The 18,657-nt window shown below is 42.5% G+C and overlaps 1 protein-coding gene across 5 annotated transcripts in view; it reads right to left on the bottom strand.

Moving 5' to 3' along the window:
* The window catches only part of Slc10a7 (solute carrier family 10 member 7), a 233,262-nt gene that overhangs the window by 88,498 nt on the left and 126,107 nt on the right, over nucleotides 1-18,657 (bottom strand). Inside the window, exon 6 of one of the 5 annotated variants that reach the window (XM_031340383.1) lies at nucleotides 15,717-18,090. The exons of the other annotated variants lie outside the window; for them this stretch is intronic. Coding sequence (XP_031196243.1) covers nucleotides 17,911-18,090 — 180 coding nt within the window. The 3' untranslated portion in view covers nucleotides 15,717-17,910. Of the gene's footprint in view, nucleotides 1-15,716; nucleotides 18,091-18,657 lie in introns of those variants that run through there. 5 annotated transcript variants of the gene reach the window in all.

Raw genomic sequence — 18,657 nt, 5'->3', positions numbered from 1 at the left:
TGTCTACCTGACTAGGACCCTGTTCCCCACACGGGTTGAGGGAGGCCCAGACTGGCTGGCCCGTGGCATGATGGTACACGTATGCTCAGGTGGACACATGGAGTATAATGCCTGAACTTACAATTTGCTACACACACACACACACACACACACACACACACACACACACACACGCAAAGCAAAAGGAATGGTGGATGGGGTCATTATAATAGACTAGAAACAGAAACTGGAAACAGAGACCGATGAAGAGAACTAAATCTCCCAATAGGTGCTCTCTCCCACCTACCTCTTAAATGAAGCAGAACAAAACAGCCCATGTGCTAACACAGCAAAGGAGGAACATGTCTACAAAGTTCACAAAAGGTAGAGAGGTATACAAGGTGGTTGCTAAGACAGAACGAGGGCCAACAGGGACAGAGAGAAGGCAACAGGATGACTGGTGGGAAATGTGGACTCCAGGAGTTTAATTCAGGCCTCTGGATACAAAGAAGGAGACAAAGGAGAGGAAAAGAGGAAGACAAGAAGGAAGAGAAGGAAGAGCATGAGGAAGAGGGAAGGAAGTAAAAATAGTCTAGTCTTCTAGATAATTAGAAATTGATTTCTCTTTAAATAATGCTTTGAAAATAACAGTTTAGGGCGGTGGTGGTGTACATCTTTCATCCCAGCACTTGGGAGGCAGAGGCAGGCACATTCCTGAGTTCAAGGCCAGCCTGATCTACAGAGTGAGTTACATGACATCCTGGGAAATACAGAGAAACCCTGTCTCGAAAAAACAAAAAACCAAACAAAACAAAAAACCAGTTTAATTAAAACGACTGAACATATTTATTCCAAAGCTTTAATATACACAAACAGACAGAAAAGAGACCTCGGTTTGTGTGAAATAAATAGGTTTGGCAAGCTATTCTACTGCTTCTGGATGTGTCTAACTGGCAACACGCTCTGCTTCAGGTGCTGGGGTGCTGATCAACACTGAATAGAGACAACTGCCTTCCATTTGCCTTCTCTAGTACATCGGTAGTCTGGTTTACTCCAGTTTTTACATTATTCCTTATCAGAATCACCCTTCCAGCAGAGAAAACTAACCCACAACGTTTTTACTCTGAGAGGCTCCAGTCCAGAGTTGATAAATTAACCAATGCACCTAAGAAATATCCTTGCCTCCTGTGAGAATCACTGGCCCTGACTCTTCCTCCCTATCCACAAGGCAAAGGGGAGGATTCGGGTACCAGGCTGTCTTTTCAAAGTCAGTTTCCTACCTACCTCCCACCATCAATGACAGTTGAGAATCAGTTTCTACTTAGTGCACATAATTTAAAATTAGATAGTGGGTAGAAGGAAAAAAAACAACAACCCTGGAGTCTTAACAACTCAGATACCGAAACTCTGTGGAGCAGTGCTACCCTAAGCTCCACTGCACTGGGAACAGGAGGGAAAGCAGACTGAGCCAGCAGAGCACTTAGCTTGCAATAACTACCAAATGCCACTGGGGGGCGCTGAGGGAGTATAAAAAAGTGAACAAGACCACCTCGCAGCTGGAACTGGAGAGCATGTATCATGAAGTCTGAGGGCCTGAGTTTGCATCTTCAGAGTCCATAGAAAGTGCAGGACAGGAGCACCTTTGTAATCCGAGCACCTTTGTAATCCGAGCACCCTGAGAGGAGATGGGAAGGAAGCTCAGGGGCCAGTTAGCCTGGTGTCCACAGCAGAAAACCACAGGAAAGCCAAGCAAAAACCTAACACCCAAGGGTGTCCTCTGACCTCCACATGTGGGACAAGTGAATCCTGCTCAGTACATACCCTCAACACATACCAACTCCATACACACGAGCATACCACACACACACACACACACACACATCAACATTAACTTAACACAGTTAAGTACAAACTTAACTGTGTTAATTAAGAAAATGCAAATAAGTTCTGGAGAGAACTTTTTAAAGTATTAGAGACTTTCATTCTGAAGGTAAATGGTTGAAAACAGCAATGACTCATTTTGCATAATTATATACAGCAAATTATCCTTAATATTTCAGCTAAGACTCATCCCAATACAATCACCTCTAAGTCTTAGTGGAGTTTGTAAATAAGGAAAAGAAAATTTGGAGCAGAAATAGCTCTATCTCTAGTCACACTATATATTTACTGGTTGTGTTTGTAAGTTTATATATGTCCATGTAAGCTGTTTCTCCTGGCTCAGCCTCCTATTTTGGTAGGAGTACTGGGATCACACACACACACACACACACACACACACACACAGGGCCTGGCCTTGCATGGATGTGGCCCCAGGGATGAAACTCAGGATGCTAGGCTTACAAAGCTAGTTCTTTTGTCCACGGGGTCTGCTCCCTGGTCCCATTTGCTTTTGTTACTGTTGTTAGTATTTTAAGGCAAGATCTTTCTATAGAGCTGAGAGTGGCTTCAAATTCAACAATGTTTCAGCGTCTGCCTTCCAAGGGCTGATGTGACCACATTGCTGTTATTTTTTAATGTATTCTTACAAGCATTTCCATATCTTTGGCACTTAAAAGTGCCAGAGAGTAAGAAATAAACACCAGAAAAATGGCAAACAAGTTTAACTAGATCTTTAAGGAAACTGAAAAATCTATGTCAATATAATTTTCCTACTTCCCCAGTAGAGGGCAACTTCTGCACATGTTGACAGTTAAAAAAACAAAACAAAACAAAACAAAATGAACCCTTCAACAACTTCTGCTCACGTTGACAGTTAAAAAAAAAACAAAACCAAAATGAACCCTTCAACAACTTCTGCACACGTTGACAGTTAAAAAAAAAAACAAAAACAAAACCCCAAAACCAAAATGAACCCTTCAACAACTTCAAGTCTATGCACATCAAATCAGTAAGGACCATGAGTCATTTAAAGTAAAACAATATAGCTCAAGCTTATAAACTGATTTTTCCTGGCAGGCAGCTATGAAATATCACTTACAGAATTGAACTAATTAGGAAGTGAGTATACCTAATGAACAATTAGCAGGATGATTAATAGAAGGACAACTGCAAGACTTTTAACCATAGCAGACATCAGTTCAAATGACAGTTATCAGTAACTCAGCTGTAAAAAGTAAACAGAACGCCGTTCTATTGTGACTGAATTTTGGGGTGCCTGATTTATAAGTGAGGTTCAGGTGAGCATGTTTCCAATAAGAATAACAAAAAAGAGAAACAGAAAAACTGAACACGTTCAAACATCTGAAACATATATGACTGTTTTTAATATTATGAAACTGGAATTAATTCTTACCAGTGCTCCTGTGTTAATGACAGCGGGAATAAGGACATAACTGCATCTACGGTTACACAGGCAACCTGAGTAAAATCCCACTATACACTCGCTCATGACTGTGTTGTGCTGCATACATCAGCTGGACACAATGTCACATGTTCTCACTTCCTCCTTCATTCAACAATTTTCTTTCTTTCTTTTTTTTTAGCATATGTGATGTGGAATGTGTTCACACGCATATGGGTATACATGTATGTTCATACATGAGTGGGACCATGTATATGTATGTATGTATACATGTGCATATGTGCATATGGAGTCCTGAAGTTGATACTGGATAGCTCACTCATTTGCTTTTCACTGCTCTTACTGAAGCAGGGACTGTGGCTGACCAGAGGCTCACAGATTCTGGCTACTCCAACAAACCAGTGAGTCCTAGGATCACCTGTCTGTGTTTTCCACCTCTGTGCTGGGATTCTAGACAGGCGCCAATGCCTGCTTAGCTTTTATGTGTGTCCTGGGGAGTCCCAATGCTGGTCTGCACACTTGCCAGGCAAATCTTTAATCTGATCCATCCGCTTTCTTTTTGGGTGCTTACAATGTGACAGACCCTATACTAGAAGTTAAGGACACAGACTGACAAAATTCTCTGCATTCTTGTAGTTTATATGCTACGTAGTAACACTCCCCCAACATACACAACATATAATAAAGTCTTCTAAAAGGTTACCCATCTCCTAACAATGGTCTCTTGATTAGAAAATTAATGTTTTCAAATATGGATGGCTATTATAAGGAAAAACTGAAATGTTTCCCTTGCACAAAATAGCACAGGGATCCCATTAGGAAAAACTTAGTTGTACAGAAACTTTAAAAGGATGAAAAGCGGGATTTTCTAGTACTCCACTAAATCATGAGATTGTTTGTAACGAGTCCTTCCAATAACAAACAGCACATCAGTCTCCACCCATCCCCGACCTCCCCCATCAGGCAGCGGTTGTGAGTGACCCAGGACCATAGCTGCTTTGTGGCCACCATATCATACAGACTGCCCAGAACATGGCCTGTCCCTTCTCAACTCCATTTCTTCGAGCTCTTCCCCCAAGAGAGTATTCTTCTATTTGACTTATGTTACTATATTTTATTCACAGAAGTCACTTCGCTCATCTCTGAGTCCTCTCGATTCTAACATAAAAAGGGAATATATGATTTTCCCTGAAATTGGTAGGCTCTGTGGTATACACTGTTGATTGGTGAACTTCAGAAACAGCCTAGGAATATGACACCTTTAATTGCTCACAGAGTGACAAACAATAAAAGGGGGAAGGCAGGGACTGGTGAGATGGCTCAGTGGGTAAGAGCACTGACTGTTCTTCCAAAGGTTCTGAGTTCAAATCCCAGCAACCACATGGTGGCTCACAAGCACCCAAAGTGAGATCTGACGCTCTCTGCTGCTGCATCAGAAATCAGCTACAGTGTACTTATGTATAATAATAAATAAATCTTTAGGCCAGAGCAAGCAGGGACTGAGCGAGCGGAGCTGACTGAGCAGAGTTGACTAAAGCAGAGGTCCTAAAAATTCAATCCCCAACAACCACATGAAGGCTCACAACCATCTGTACAGCTAGCTACAGTGTATTCACATATATAAAATAAATAAATAAATCTTTAAAAAAAGGGGGGGGGCATTTACCCTGGACAGAACCCACAGTAACTTCATCAGTCCACACACAATGCAACAATCGTCGACAGTTTCCTGTTGTGAGCTGGAATAATAACCATTTCTTAAGTCAGGAAATTTTTATAACAGATTTGTTGTACAGTCCACTTAAACATTTCAATCAAGACCCTTGTATCATTGTGTTTGTAATACTGTTTAAGCCACATAGTCCATGGGCACTGGACTTTTTAAATTTATAAAAATATGCAAAGGAAAACCTATGGCACTAGGTGGCGCTGTGGGACCTTGCAGGGCAAAGCAATACCAGAAAGTTCTGTGCTAGACAAATTGTTATGGTTGGTTCTGTGCATATAAATGCACATTAACTGTTTTGTGTGTATAGTGCAGTGCCACTCTCATAACAAAAGCAGTACAATGCTGAAGCAAGTTCAGAAGAATTCTTTCTGGAAGACACAATCTCATTTCTAATCCCTTGTCCTAATTCCTAAAAAAAATCCTTAAAAAAAAAAAATGTTTTTTCATATATGAATGCATTTTTGAACCATGCTTCCTTTTTTTTGGTTTTGGTTTTGGTTTTTCAAGACAGGGTTTCTCTGTGTAGCCCTGGCTGTCCTGGGACTCACTCTGTAGATCAGGCTGGCCTCAAACTCAGAAATCCGCCTGCCTCTGCCTCCCAAGTACCGGGATTAAAGGCCTAAGCCACCACTGCCCGGCTGAACCATGTTTCTTAATCAACCCTTTTCAAATTTACTTTAAAGATACTTTTCATTTAAGACTAAAACATTTGCATTTAAGAATAAAGCAAGTCACTAATTATGTATATTTCCCAAAGAATTTCTCCTAGAAACTTTCTTTCATCAGGATTCACACTGTAGTCCTGGGCTGTGCTCTCAGCTCCCCTAGGTATGACTGCTCCCCCAGATGATGTGACTGCTCCCCCAGATGATGTGACTGCTCCCCCAGATGTGCCTGCTTGCTGCTGAGTTGTTCGTTTGGATGCAGCTGCCAGTTCATCACAGTGAAAGTAAGAATTAGGCAGCAGGTAAGAAGATAAAGATACGGGCAATATATACACACAAACTCAGATAAACACAGGCCATCTGCCGTGGACTACCCACCTGTGTCTGCTCACTGTTCCAACTCAACCCTCCTGTCCCTAACTGTTTACCTACAAGTGACACATCTCAAGGTAACTCAGGTCAAATAAAGGTGTACTATCGACTTGTCATCTGTCCACAATGTTCTATCACGTATGCAGGCCCCTCCTTAAAGAACAAATGCTACTAGTGACGTGGGAGGTAACAGAGTTCACAAACCTCAAAACTAAAGTACTTAATATTGATAGAAATGTATGATTAGTGTAAGCTTTAAAAGGGTAAAATTTATCCTCATTATCAATGAGGACAGCCGGGCAGTGGTGGCGCATGCCTTTAATCCCAGCACTTGGGAGGGAGAAGCAGGCAGATTTCTGAGTTCAAGGCCAGCCTAGTCTCCAGAGTGAGTTCCAGGACAGCCAGGGCTACACAGAGAAACCCTGTCTCAAAAAAACAAAACAAAAAAAAAACCCCAACCAACCAACTAAACAAACAAACAAAATAACCAACCAAAAAAAACAAAAAACAAAAACAAAAAACAGGGCTGGTGACATGGCTCAGCAGGTAAGAGCATTGACTGCTCTTCCAAAGGTCCTGAGTTTGGATCCCAGCAACCACATGGTGGCTCACAGCTACCCATAATGAGATCTGACGCCCTTTTCTGGTGCATCTGAAGACAGCTACAGTGAATTATGCTGGAGCGAGCGGGGCTGGAGTTCAATTCCCAGCAGCCACACATATGATGGCTCACAGCCATCTGTACAGCTACAGTGTACTCACAAACAGAAAATAAATAAAATAAAATAAATCTTTAAAAAAATGTTTTAAAAAAACAAAAACCAAAAAAACAATGAGGATGGAGCTTAATATTACAGGTACAAGATATGATTAAAAGCAATGAAAGTGAATTTTTAACAAAGGTAACAAAAGTCATATCTAGGAATGCTGTCTTTCAAGTCTGTCAAGGAAAGACGCCAAGCTCATCCGTAAGCTCTGCACCATGCAGAACAGCTTCAGCTGCCTCCAGAAAGCCCTTCCTTGCAACTTACATAAAGTCCTATCATTCCTGAACTTCTTTCTGGAGACCACAGAGAGGGCAATTCTCACATTAGCTACAGGGCTTGAAAGATAAACATCGAAGCTGCAGTCTCTGGGCGGGGCTGTGTCACAGAAAGCCAGGGACCTGAAGCAGGTCACAGGTCACACAGGGAATCAGTGAGCTTGAAGCGGGCCTCAGCCTAACCACAGCATCCAAGGTAAAAAGATCCTGTTTCAGGTATTTCAAATGGTGCAGTGTCTATACACAGGTGTCTCTGCAAACACTAAGAACCATCTGGAAGCTTTAGATCATTTCTTGAATTCAGGTGCAGATACACAGAAAGGTTGAAAGCAGAAATGGATAAGCGTGGATGGTCCACGTTCTCTCACCTATTTCTGCAACCTGCCTTCTCCCTCAGAGTAGAAGCTTGGCTTAAGCAGTGACCTTGGTCTGAAGCCTGGAGGGGTTGAGCAGGGCCTTCAAGATAATAGCACAGAAGCCATCCAGAGAAGCCATCGCTGCGTTTGTTTTCCCTCTCCATTGTCTCATCAGAGTTCTGAGATGTGATGCTGCAGCAGCTCTTCCGGCAAGGGAGCAGACTCCAGCTGCCTTAATGGCAAGCCCGTTTGCCAGATGTACAAGGAGAATCTCTTCTCACCAGTTTTTGTTTCAAATACGGCAAGTGCAGACAGATAAAGCCCATATAAACCAGGCGCTCGTTCTCTTGGCCCTCAGCAAGCAAAAGGAATTGTAAAGGGCTTCCTCACGTCTTGGTATGACTCCCCCAGTGTTGGCATGACTCTTTTCCCACAATGGGCAGCGATTAGGAGCTTGGAGGAGGAGGCGTTACTACAGGTACACAGCAGTGCCACAGGCCAAGGGCTTTGGGTTTGCTACAGGAGTAGGTGGGGAAATCCAGGCAGAAGAGGGAACAGAGAGGCTCAAGAGTGCAGGCTATTATTCAGCTGGGGTTCAATGCTGTATCTCAAAATGGACTGTTTCTCTGTCTTTCTCTTGGTGCTTAAACTCTAGGAAACTCCAACCCAGCCTCCACATTGAAATGTCATTAAAGAGTGCTACCACATCTACATGGTCTGCTCCTACCTACCAACCTATGTCCGCCTCTCTGTCCATCCTCTACGGGTCTCTCCACGTGCTAGCTCTGGGTGCTGGATCCATTTCCTTGACTGAGCTGTTCCTGCCCACACTTCCTTCATTAGTAGCTTCCCAATCTCTCTTCCTGCTGAATACACAGGTGTGCTGTGTGTGTCTCTCTCCCCAGTAGCATGCAGCACACTTACAACCTTCCACTTACTCATGTGAGGGGGATACCACTTGGTGATAAAGTGTTTGCCTATGCATAGGCCCTGGGTTTGATCTCCATGCAGAGCAATGAAACCACCATTTTTCTTTGGCTCCATCCTGGGCCAATTCATGAAGGACGAAACTTATTTGTGCTCTTTCTAATATTCTCTGTTCTTAGAAACAGAGCACCTAAATACACCTAAATACACCTAAAGTAGAATACTACTATCTCAACCAAGGGTTGTTTTCTGTGCGCCTGTGTGTGTGTGTGTGTGTGTGTGTGTGTGTGTGTGTGTGTGTGCGTGTGTGTAGAAGTCAGAGGTCAATGTTGGATAACTTACTTTACCACTCTCCACCTTTCTCTCTCTGTGTGTGTGTGTGTGTTTTAAAGAATTGTATGAGTGTTTTCCCTGCATCATGTATGTACACTGTGCCCACACAGGCTAGAAGAGGACACTGGATCTCCTGGAACTGGAGTTACAGACAGCTGTGAAACACCATGTGGGTACTGGGAATCAAACACTGGTCCTCTCCAAGATCAAGTGCTCGTAACCTCTCAGCCATCTCTCCGGGTAAGACCAGCGGGCCAACAAGCCCTAGAATCATGTTGTGTTTGCAGCTCCCAGCACTGGGATCATATCTGTATGCTACCATGCCCAGAATTTTATGTGAGCTGAGATCTAAACACAGGCCCTCATGCTTGCACATGACAATGGAGCCTTCTATCTCAGCGTCTTCAACCGAGTTTTTGCTAATACGTGACATTTGATAAACATACTTGCAAGCCACTACACACTCGGCAGGCAGTTTGGAGCCAAGCCAGCAGATGATGCTGTTAGTGTCTCCATTAACAGACTAAGAGGGTAGTCCATTGCATACAGAGGGTAGCTAATTTGCTCAGAGAGAAGCAGTGATTTCTGAAGCCAGGATTTGATAACTCTCAAACCTACAGCTCTATATTGTATCTCTTTCTCTTATACATTAAAAAAAATATATATGGACTTAGCTTCCATTGATATGGTTGGAATTCAAAATTATTTTTCCTAGAATCAATGATTAGCTTACAAACTTTAAGAAGAAATTTGCAAACTGAAGGCTTAATAAGCATGCTGCTTTTAACGCTTAAATGGTAGAATATGTTGTGAAATTAAACAGAATTTAAAAACAATTTTAACAAACAGTGACTTTATATGAAAGCTTTCTTCGCTGTGCATTCAGATATCTAAGCGTAAAGGGCAGTCCCGAGACGAGGACAAAACAAAGCCAGAACCCGTTTCCCCTGGCTATATCAAATTACCAACCTACATAAATATTCAGTAGAACTTGCAGAAACTCTCTGCTGTGAAATTATATGTTGAAAAAGGAATTAAATGAAAGTTAAAATCTCAGCATGAAATGCTAACAGGCCCCTTTGTATCTGAATTACAACTTTCAGCTGTGCGCACTTCTTGCTATGACGTCAAAGATGACCTTGGACGTCTTGTCTTCTTGTCTGTACCTCCCAAATGCTGGAATTGTGCAGGTGCGCCCCACACCTGGGATTTAGTCAGGGCTTCCTGCACATTAGAAAGGCTGCTACTATTAACCAGAATATACCCTACTACAGGAACAGCAAAGCAAGAGTCTAGAATAACTATAAATGCTAACAATTTATCACCTATCTAACAATTACTATTTCTACAGTTAAAATTCAATGTCATATTCATAGGGTTTTTGTAGTTTTACTCAATGATAATTACTGAACACCTATGGTACAGTGGGCACATGATAAGAGGTCAGGGAAATACCCCAACATCGGCATTTAGTTTCTACCCTGAGCCAAGTGGCAGCAAGTGGAGGCCTAAGAAATGAGAAGGCTGGATGCTGGGGACAGTGGGAACTCAGACACACATGGGGTCTGACACGGAAGGAGTGACTGCTAAGTTGCTAGGCTGCAATGATTCTGGATGGCCAAGGCAGGTAGAAGCTGGAGGTGCCAGGAAATGGCCTGGGGCAGGGACGTAAGGGATGTAGGATAGAAACAGGAGGGACAGATAGACTAGAGAGTGGACTCCTGACAGGACGCAGGACGCTGACAGGAATTTCATGCAAGACACTGGAGAAGAAATAAGCAGTCCTACTTAATAGCCTTCTCAGCTTTTATAAATTAAATTAAAAAGGGCAACTGGATTAGAGAATACTTCCAACCGGGCTGTCTTTCCTTGGCCCAAAAACTTTTTACGTGTATGTCATTACCAAGACGTCAGTGAAACCAAACGCTGGAGGAGTCGAAGATAGGATAAGGAAGTTGGCATAACGGTGAGTCTGGCGGACCTTCCAGTGCTGACGGACCTTCCAGCTTTGAGTGCATTGCTCTCTGAAGAATAGAAATTACTACAGTAAACTCGGTCCTTCTGGAGTTTTTGTTAGCAAGGAGTTATTTCTATTCAGAAATGGAAAATTCAAAGACCTGTTCCCACCCCTTGCTGTATGGTAATCTACACTGTTGTGCACTGGTACAGTCTGCCGGGGCCAGGTCATCAATTATGTATAGAAATGTACAGTTACAGCAGTAGCTAGTGTCATGGGCCTGTCAGGGCTTTCTTAAAAGGAACCAAACCATCTCACTGTGCCCACTCTTTTTTTTTTTTTTTAAGGTTTATTTATTTACTCTATGTAAGTGCACTGTAGCTGTCTTCAGACGCACCAGAAGAGGTCATCAGATCTCATTACGGGTGGTTGTGAGCCACCATATGGTTGCTGGGATTTGAATTCAGGACCTCTGGAAGAGCAGTCAGTGCTCTTAATCGCTGAGCCATCTCTCCAGCCCCTGTGCCTACTCTTAGAAAATCCAGCATAGGTGAAGATGAGGAAGTTCTACAGAAAAGAGGAGTAATTTTCAATATGTAGACTGACTTTTTGTAAGGAATGAATTTTAAAAGCACACTTAAAGCCAGAAACGTAATGGGGGGGGGGGGGAAGCCTTGAAAACAGACCCAAGAAAAGGTCCGCACCAGCTCATCAAAGGTGTGCTTTAGAGTACAAAGTCATTTCTCATATATTTGAGGAAAAAATAACAAATAGGGGTCACCAAGCTCCAACCTCTCCGAGCCAAATCCAATGAGTCCTGCATTAGCAACAAGGGGTAGTCATGTTATTTCAAATCAGATGTGTGCAGTCACCAAGCTGACTTACTAATTGAGGTGTGTGCTTTCATTCTAAATGAATGAAGTGTGTTTACAAACTGATCTGGGAAAGCAAGGATGGCGAGGATGGATGTGAGGGAAATATGGTCTCAGCTAATCTTAAGTTCTCCACTATGCTGAGCATGGCCAAAGCTTTCACTGAGATTTCAATACATTTATTTCTATACATTGCAGCCAAAATTTAGTTACTCTCCCTTCCTCTAGTGGGTAGCCGGGGCAGCAGCTGGAGTGCTGTGTGTTTAAACATGAAATGGAATTCTGGTTCCCTCTTACCACCTACAGAAATGTGCTTGAAAAAATTGGAAATGATGATTTTCTTGGAATGAAATCAGTATATTCATTTTCCTGCAAGATATCTGACAGGCTATTAAACACCTATGAGTCATGTTTTCAAGAAATAGACAGAAAACTAAAGGGCATAAAAATGGCATTTACATTTTCTGGAGCTTCACAGCCTTAAATGTATATCCTCTGTCTTCTTCGTAGATGCTTTCATGCCTAATTATTGTATGACGATTTGACTACCATACCATCACTGATTGCAGTGATGCAATCATTGTGCATTATTAAGGAGAGAGAGCACAGCAGTCATGCTCTGTTATTACAGCACAGACTAGGTCACACACCGTACTCCTCACACTCTGCAAAGCGAAAGCATATTTAACACCAGCCAAAGCATTCGAGATGCCCGGAACAGACGAGAACCAAATCTACTCTCTTACTGTTTTAAATTTAAAGTGAGCATAATTTACTGATCATTTATATAAAGTATAATTTAGCAAAGCAGACTTTCACAAGTGCTGAAATATTTGATTTTTTCAGCTCTTGATTTTTTAACAAATGATATATGCCAGTTTGTGCATGAAAATCCTCATATATTTTAACTCAGACACTGAGACCCGTGGCTCAGAGCCTTAGCTACCACGAGCTACAGTCTAACACACGACCTGATGGACCTACCGAGTCCACGGTGTACCTTCCATTCACGCTTATTAAATGTTTTACAAACTCAGAAACTGACTTGAGACCATTTTAAAAATCTTTTACTATGAATTTTTAAGTTCATATTTTATTAAAAGAATAATGGGGAGATGATTTTTCAAGGACCTGACTACCATGTGAAAGGTACTTTACATAAGTTAGGTCAATCTTCAAATAAATCTATTGGTGACTGTTGCTCCAAACGGGAAATAACCTGCCAGGAAGTGCACGGCCACCATGGAACCCTCCAGTTACCCAGCATGCAGCACTGGACCTCCACACCCAAAGCACAGCTGGATGGGGTTCTGGGACAGCACACACCTCTTTTCTAATCGCTCTTACTTTATTCCCTGACTGTCTTATTTATGACGGATCCCTCATGCCAATCTTTTTCCTCCGACCACTTACATCATCCTAACACATTTGATTTTTGCCTGTAGGCTGTGGAGCTCATGTTTGCATGCCGCTTTCTCTAACCCAAAGCCACTTTTCCTATTTGACCACAGCTGGTTTGCTGTCAAACAGCACGTTCATAATAAAGATTTCCAAAAGCTTAAAACTGAAGGAAACAACACATTTTCAGAATGCATCCACATCTCCTAACCTCTACCCACAGCCTACAGCTGAAGAGAGCTGCTTCACATAAGGAAGAGTGGGGGTTCATGTGCAAAAACAGAGAGGAAATGAGCTAAGTGTGCACTTAGCCTTGTTCTGAGTAATCCTCACACCACAGGGATGTGAGTGCCACTGCACAGTTCTGGATGGATATGGCTTATATTGTATTCATTAGTAATAATGTAAATCAGATGTTATGCATGTGAAAATGGACATAGGGCACTTTCAGTTATCCAGAATTCCCAATAATCTTCAAGCACAGGGACAAATGTCTATGAGCACAATCGTCACTGTCTATGCAAAATACTTTATATAATTTGTATTTTAGTTTTCTTTAATGCACATCAGTGTTTGTCTGCATGTATATCTGTGTACTATGTCAATGTTTAATGACTGGAGAGGCCAAAATAAGAGTCACATCCCTTGAACTGGAGTTACAGATAATTGTGAGCTGCCATGTGGTGCTGGAATTGAACCCACATCCTCTAGAAGAGCAGCTAGCACACTGAAACACTGAGCCATCCCACTGGTCCTCTGAAGTACTATTCAAATGTTTTTTTTGTTGTTGTTGTTATTAATTGTAAATGTAAAAGTATGGGTATCTATGTGTGTTTATGTACAAGTATGCATGTGTTACCCATGGAAAAAGGATATTTCAAGAAAAAGAACATTGGATTCCTTAGGGCTCGAGTCAGAGGCAGCTGTGACCCACTTGACATGGGTGCTATGAACTTAACTCATTCTCTGAAAGAACAGCAGGGGCTCTCGGCCCCTGAGCCGCCACTGCAGCCTGTTGAAATATGTTTGAAGTAGAAAATTTAAAGAGGAAAAAAATGAGTGTCCAGTATTCAGCTCCCAAAATCTTCTTTCATTAAGACTCTTGTAACTGAGAGAAGATAGGTTAAAATGATTACTTTGATTTTTTACATAGATGATAAAAACATTTATCATCTAAGTTAAAACACTAATTGTGTTCTGCCATAAGCCCACTATCCCTTGATGATTAATGTCCACTGTCAACTAGACTAGATTTACAGTCACCTAAGAGACACATCCCTGGGCATGTCCAGAGAGAGAGTTATCTTGAGATGTGGTGAGTACCATCCCACCAGCTGAAATCCTGGTCTGAATCCTAGGAAAGTAAACTCTGGTATCCACTGCCCTCTGCCTCCTGTTCCCTGACTATGCCAGGAGGCCGAGGAGGCACAGGCACCATCTGCTTCCATGGCCTTGTCTGCAGCAATGAGCTATACTACTACTCCCTCAAGCTATGAGCCAACATAAACCTTTCCTCCCTTAAGTTGCTTCTCTTCAACAGTAACTTTGACATCAGTGACGAGGAAGTAAATTCATTCCTCTATAAATGCTATAGATCAATAAAAGTGGGAAGATTTGTAGCTGCATCCCGAGGAGAGTTGTGGTGGGTCATAGATGTCCAACCCTCACTTGGGGTGATTCCTACCAGGTAAAGGGCAGGGGAGGCATCTCAGAAGAGTGTGCGGAACACGTCCTTTAGAACTGAGATGACATCAGGAGGCTTGGAGGTAGCAAGCTGTCAGGGGAGAAAGGCTACAATAGAAGCAAGTGTGAGTTTTCCACCAGCCTAGCAAAGACGTACTAGTTTCCCCAGAAGCCGAATAACCCAAAGAAGAGAACTGGGCTCATGTCTCTGCCAGGCCTCCACTGGCACAGGTAAAACCTCTAGGAGCCAAAGCTGCTGTATTTCCATAAGGAAGGATCATTGCTCACGCCCCGCAGTTGGAGTTTGATGCTCCCAATGCAGCTGATCCCTGGCACTCCCACAAACAACCCCACTAGATTGGTGGTTCTCAGCCTTCCTAATGTTGTGACTCTTAAATACAGTTCCTCATGTTGAGGTGACCCCCAACCATAAAATTATTTTTTTTGATACTTCATAACTGTAATTTTGCTACTCTTTTGAATTGCAATGTAGCTATCTGATATTCAGGGCATCTGATATGTAACTCCCAGGTTGTGAACCACTGCACCAGAGAAAGAGTCAACCTTCAGAAGGTGTGCATCACTGAGAACAACCCTTCCTTCACCAGTGTGGCTGTGCGGCGGCAGCGGGCAGTGCATTGGAATCCCACCCACTCCACACCTACACGGGTAACCTTAGTGACAGCCTTACTCGGGCCTAGCCATTCTGCCAAACTGGTGGTTCACTGCAATTTTAATGCTCGTTTTTCTGTTTGCTCATCATAAGGAGCCTCTTTTCATATATTTATTGAATATTTGGATCTTTTATGGGTAACTAGGTCATGTAGCGTTTACTGATTTGTATGGGGCATTCCTAGTGCTTGTGTATAACCGTTCTGTTGAGTAACTGAAAAGGGACATGTGCACCATTAAGAGTCTTCAGGAAGAGCACTGCCATTCACTCTGTTCACAGGCGCTTGACGAAACATGTTTTTAATTGTCATGAAATGGAACTGATCCCTGTTTTCACACAGAGCTGTCTTAGGACTGAAGATGCAGTGTTTTCTTCAAGTGAAATGGGTATTTTAAACCTGGAGAATGACTAGAAAACCATAAGTTCATTTTGAAATTTTATTCAACAAGAAGGAGCATCTGAAGTTATGAAGCAAGCATGAAGGGACCCTAACAAGTCATGGGGATACTGCTCTTCTCACAAAGCTTGCTCTGTCAGAAATCAGCCAAGCTCAACAGACTGCAGACATTCACCTGAAAGTAAGTATATCATGCTTTCTCCTTTAAACGAACAATCCTTCTCATGAGTATGAGACACCTGACTTATTAGGCAAGTTTCTTATGATATGAGATGGTTGTGTGGAATCAAAGACTTTCCATTACAGAATGTATGTAGAGTGCTCCAGGGCGGTCTACACAAAGACATATTTTTCTTATATAATATGATTTTCTTAGGCCTGGTATTTGCCATTGGAATTGGTGCATCTTTGTGAAAGAAACATCAACAACAACAACAGCACACTAGCCGGGAAGTCGGAAGAATGCGCAGCTCCTCTGACCACCTAACAATAGCGATCATGTCCGCGGCATTGAGTTTCCATGACTGTGTTACAAGGTTTGATCTGAATTTCTAATCTATTTTTTTTCTATCCACCACATACTCTCGACTATAAACTAAGAACCAGGAGCCATCTTTGGTCCCCGCCCCCTTCTACTTGTAACGACTCATCCAGTCTCCCTCTGCTTCTGAGTACACTGACATGGACACTGGCTCTGCACTCCTGCTGCCTTCCATACAATGCTGCTACTGTTCCTTCAACTGCAGGATTAGCACTGTTCTTCAGTGCTCCGGCCCAGCTACAATACATGGGTCAAATGCTCACTCTCGAATTTATATCTCAATAATGACCTTAGAAATAATCCATGGACTTCGGTAACCTCGTCTATAGTGAAGACAATAATTATACCTGCCTCAGAAATCTTGTATGAGGATTAGATGGGTAGCAGAAGGTGTCAGAGTGGTGCCATGATAGTCTGACTCTGTGTGTGTGTGCGCGTGCGCGTATGTGTGCATATTGTTTTACCCAACTGGAACGATGTACCAGGTACTCCAATTCTGGAGCTGCACAGGTTGACTCTGGGTTGCGCTTGTTCTCCAGTAGTCATGAGAGCTTGGGGCCACTTATTTACTTGCCTCTGCCCTTTGCAGCCAAAGCTGGATAACACTAAAGGGTGCTGTACTTTGTGCCTGAAGCATACCTCAGGGGACTGAGGAAGGAGACTGTGAGCGTTCATAGCCAGCCTGGGACAGAAAAAATAAAGCTGCTTTTACCCACTCCCTTTAAAAAAAAAAAAACTGGATAAGTTTACATCTCTTGTTTCAAAATCTTGGAGCTAGATGAGTTTCAAAACCACACTTTTTTGAAGGGTTGTATGGTAAATGACTGGGCCAGCGGGGCTCTGCAGAAACTTCATAGTTCAGCGTAGCACAACAGATCCTGTTCATAGTCATGCTTAATGAAAGACATACAGGATGAAAGCTGTCTCACATCATCCCAGGCCAGACAGTGGCCAACACAAACACGTCTGCTTTTGCCCTTGGTCTCCAGAGACTCAGAGTTTCCAAATGTGCAAGAGAAGGGGTCCCTGCTATATATGGCTGCTCGGAGCCTTCCTGCGTACAGAGCTCACAGCACCGCAAAGCACTTTGCTGCCACTGCTGACTCTATCAACAACACTGTGACCCTGAAGGGCTGGAAAACACAGTGAACTGTTCTAAGTGACAACTGCGGACTGACGGGGTTCTAAGTAAAATCCACCTCAAAGTCTATACAAATCTACATAATGAGCTTTCTATGACTAAGAAATAATAAATAGGCTGGCTAGGCAGTGGTGGCGCACTTGGGAGACAGAGGCAGGCGGACTTCTGAGTTCGAGGCCAGCCTGGTCTACAGAGTGAGTTCCAGGATAGCCAGGGGTAAACAGAGAAACCCTGTCTCGAAAAATCAATTAAAAAAAAAAGAAAAGAAAAGAAAAGAAAAGAAAATAATAGGCTGCCTTTCAAATAAGACAGATTTGAACAGAGTCAGTTGGAACCATCTGTACTATCAAAATCATTTGATTTTCCCACAGAATTTTTAAGTGTTGCCCTTCCTTTGTGACACAAACAAAAATTCTAAGTTTCCATGCTGAAAATGTTCTTGGGCTGGACAACTCCTACATACTTTATAAAACTTCAGTTTCAGACTCGTTCCTCTTCTGCCCTCCTCGTAAGCAAGGCAGTTTGTTCCTCACGATCCAGCTCATCTATCGCCGGGGAGTTGATCTTGAGGCCTTGAGAGAATGCATTTATACAGCTGGGAGCTCTTAGCTATCACATCAGGATGATACCAAGACGAACGCTGGAGCGTTGTTGTTGTAATTCTTCTAACAGTCATGGCTCCTGCTTCCATGAAAAGGAATTTTAAAATGTCACCAAACCCCTAGATGGAAACAAGGAAACATGAAGAAGCAAATGACTCTTCACTGTTTTCCCATCGCCGCCAACCGGACTCTATAATAAAGTGTTCTGTCATTGGATGTGTCTGACACAATAGCCATTTCGGAATGCAGCTACTAAGGGCTGAAAGGTGGCCACTGCAAAGAGAGAAGCAAAGTCTCAATTTCATTTGATTTTTAAATTAATTTAAATTTAATTAGCCACATGAGGCTACTTATAGATTAGATAGCACAGGTCCACAAAGCCCCAATTGTTTGTGAAGTGCTTCTCAGTGGGAACACAGGACACCAGCTCTATTTTAAGACTATTTGTAATGTTTTCCATGTAATAAAATTTGAGAGCTCTCTCCTTTTTCCAGCCTTCCTTGTAAAAGAACATTTAGAATACAAATTAGTCAGAGCCCCATGACTGAAAAGTTCTGCCCCATTGTGAGGTCATAGGGTGGTCTGTCTACTAGAGGCTCAGCTCTAATCTTCCTTACAAATTATGTCTGGTAAATATCCACAAAGTGGCTTTAAGTGATCAGACATTAAAAAAATCAAAACAATAA

The sequence above is a fragment of the Mastomys coucha genome, unplaced genomic scaffold (assembly GCF_008632895.1).
Source record: "Mastomys coucha isolate ucsf_1 unplaced genomic scaffold, UCSF_Mcou_1 pScaffold22, whole genome shotgun sequence".
In the NCBI taxonomy this organism is placed as follows: domain Eukaryota; kingdom Metazoa; phylum Chordata; class Mammalia; order Rodentia; family Muridae; genus Mastomys; species Mastomys coucha.
This window is presented reverse-complemented; position numbering and strand designations above follow the sequence as displayed.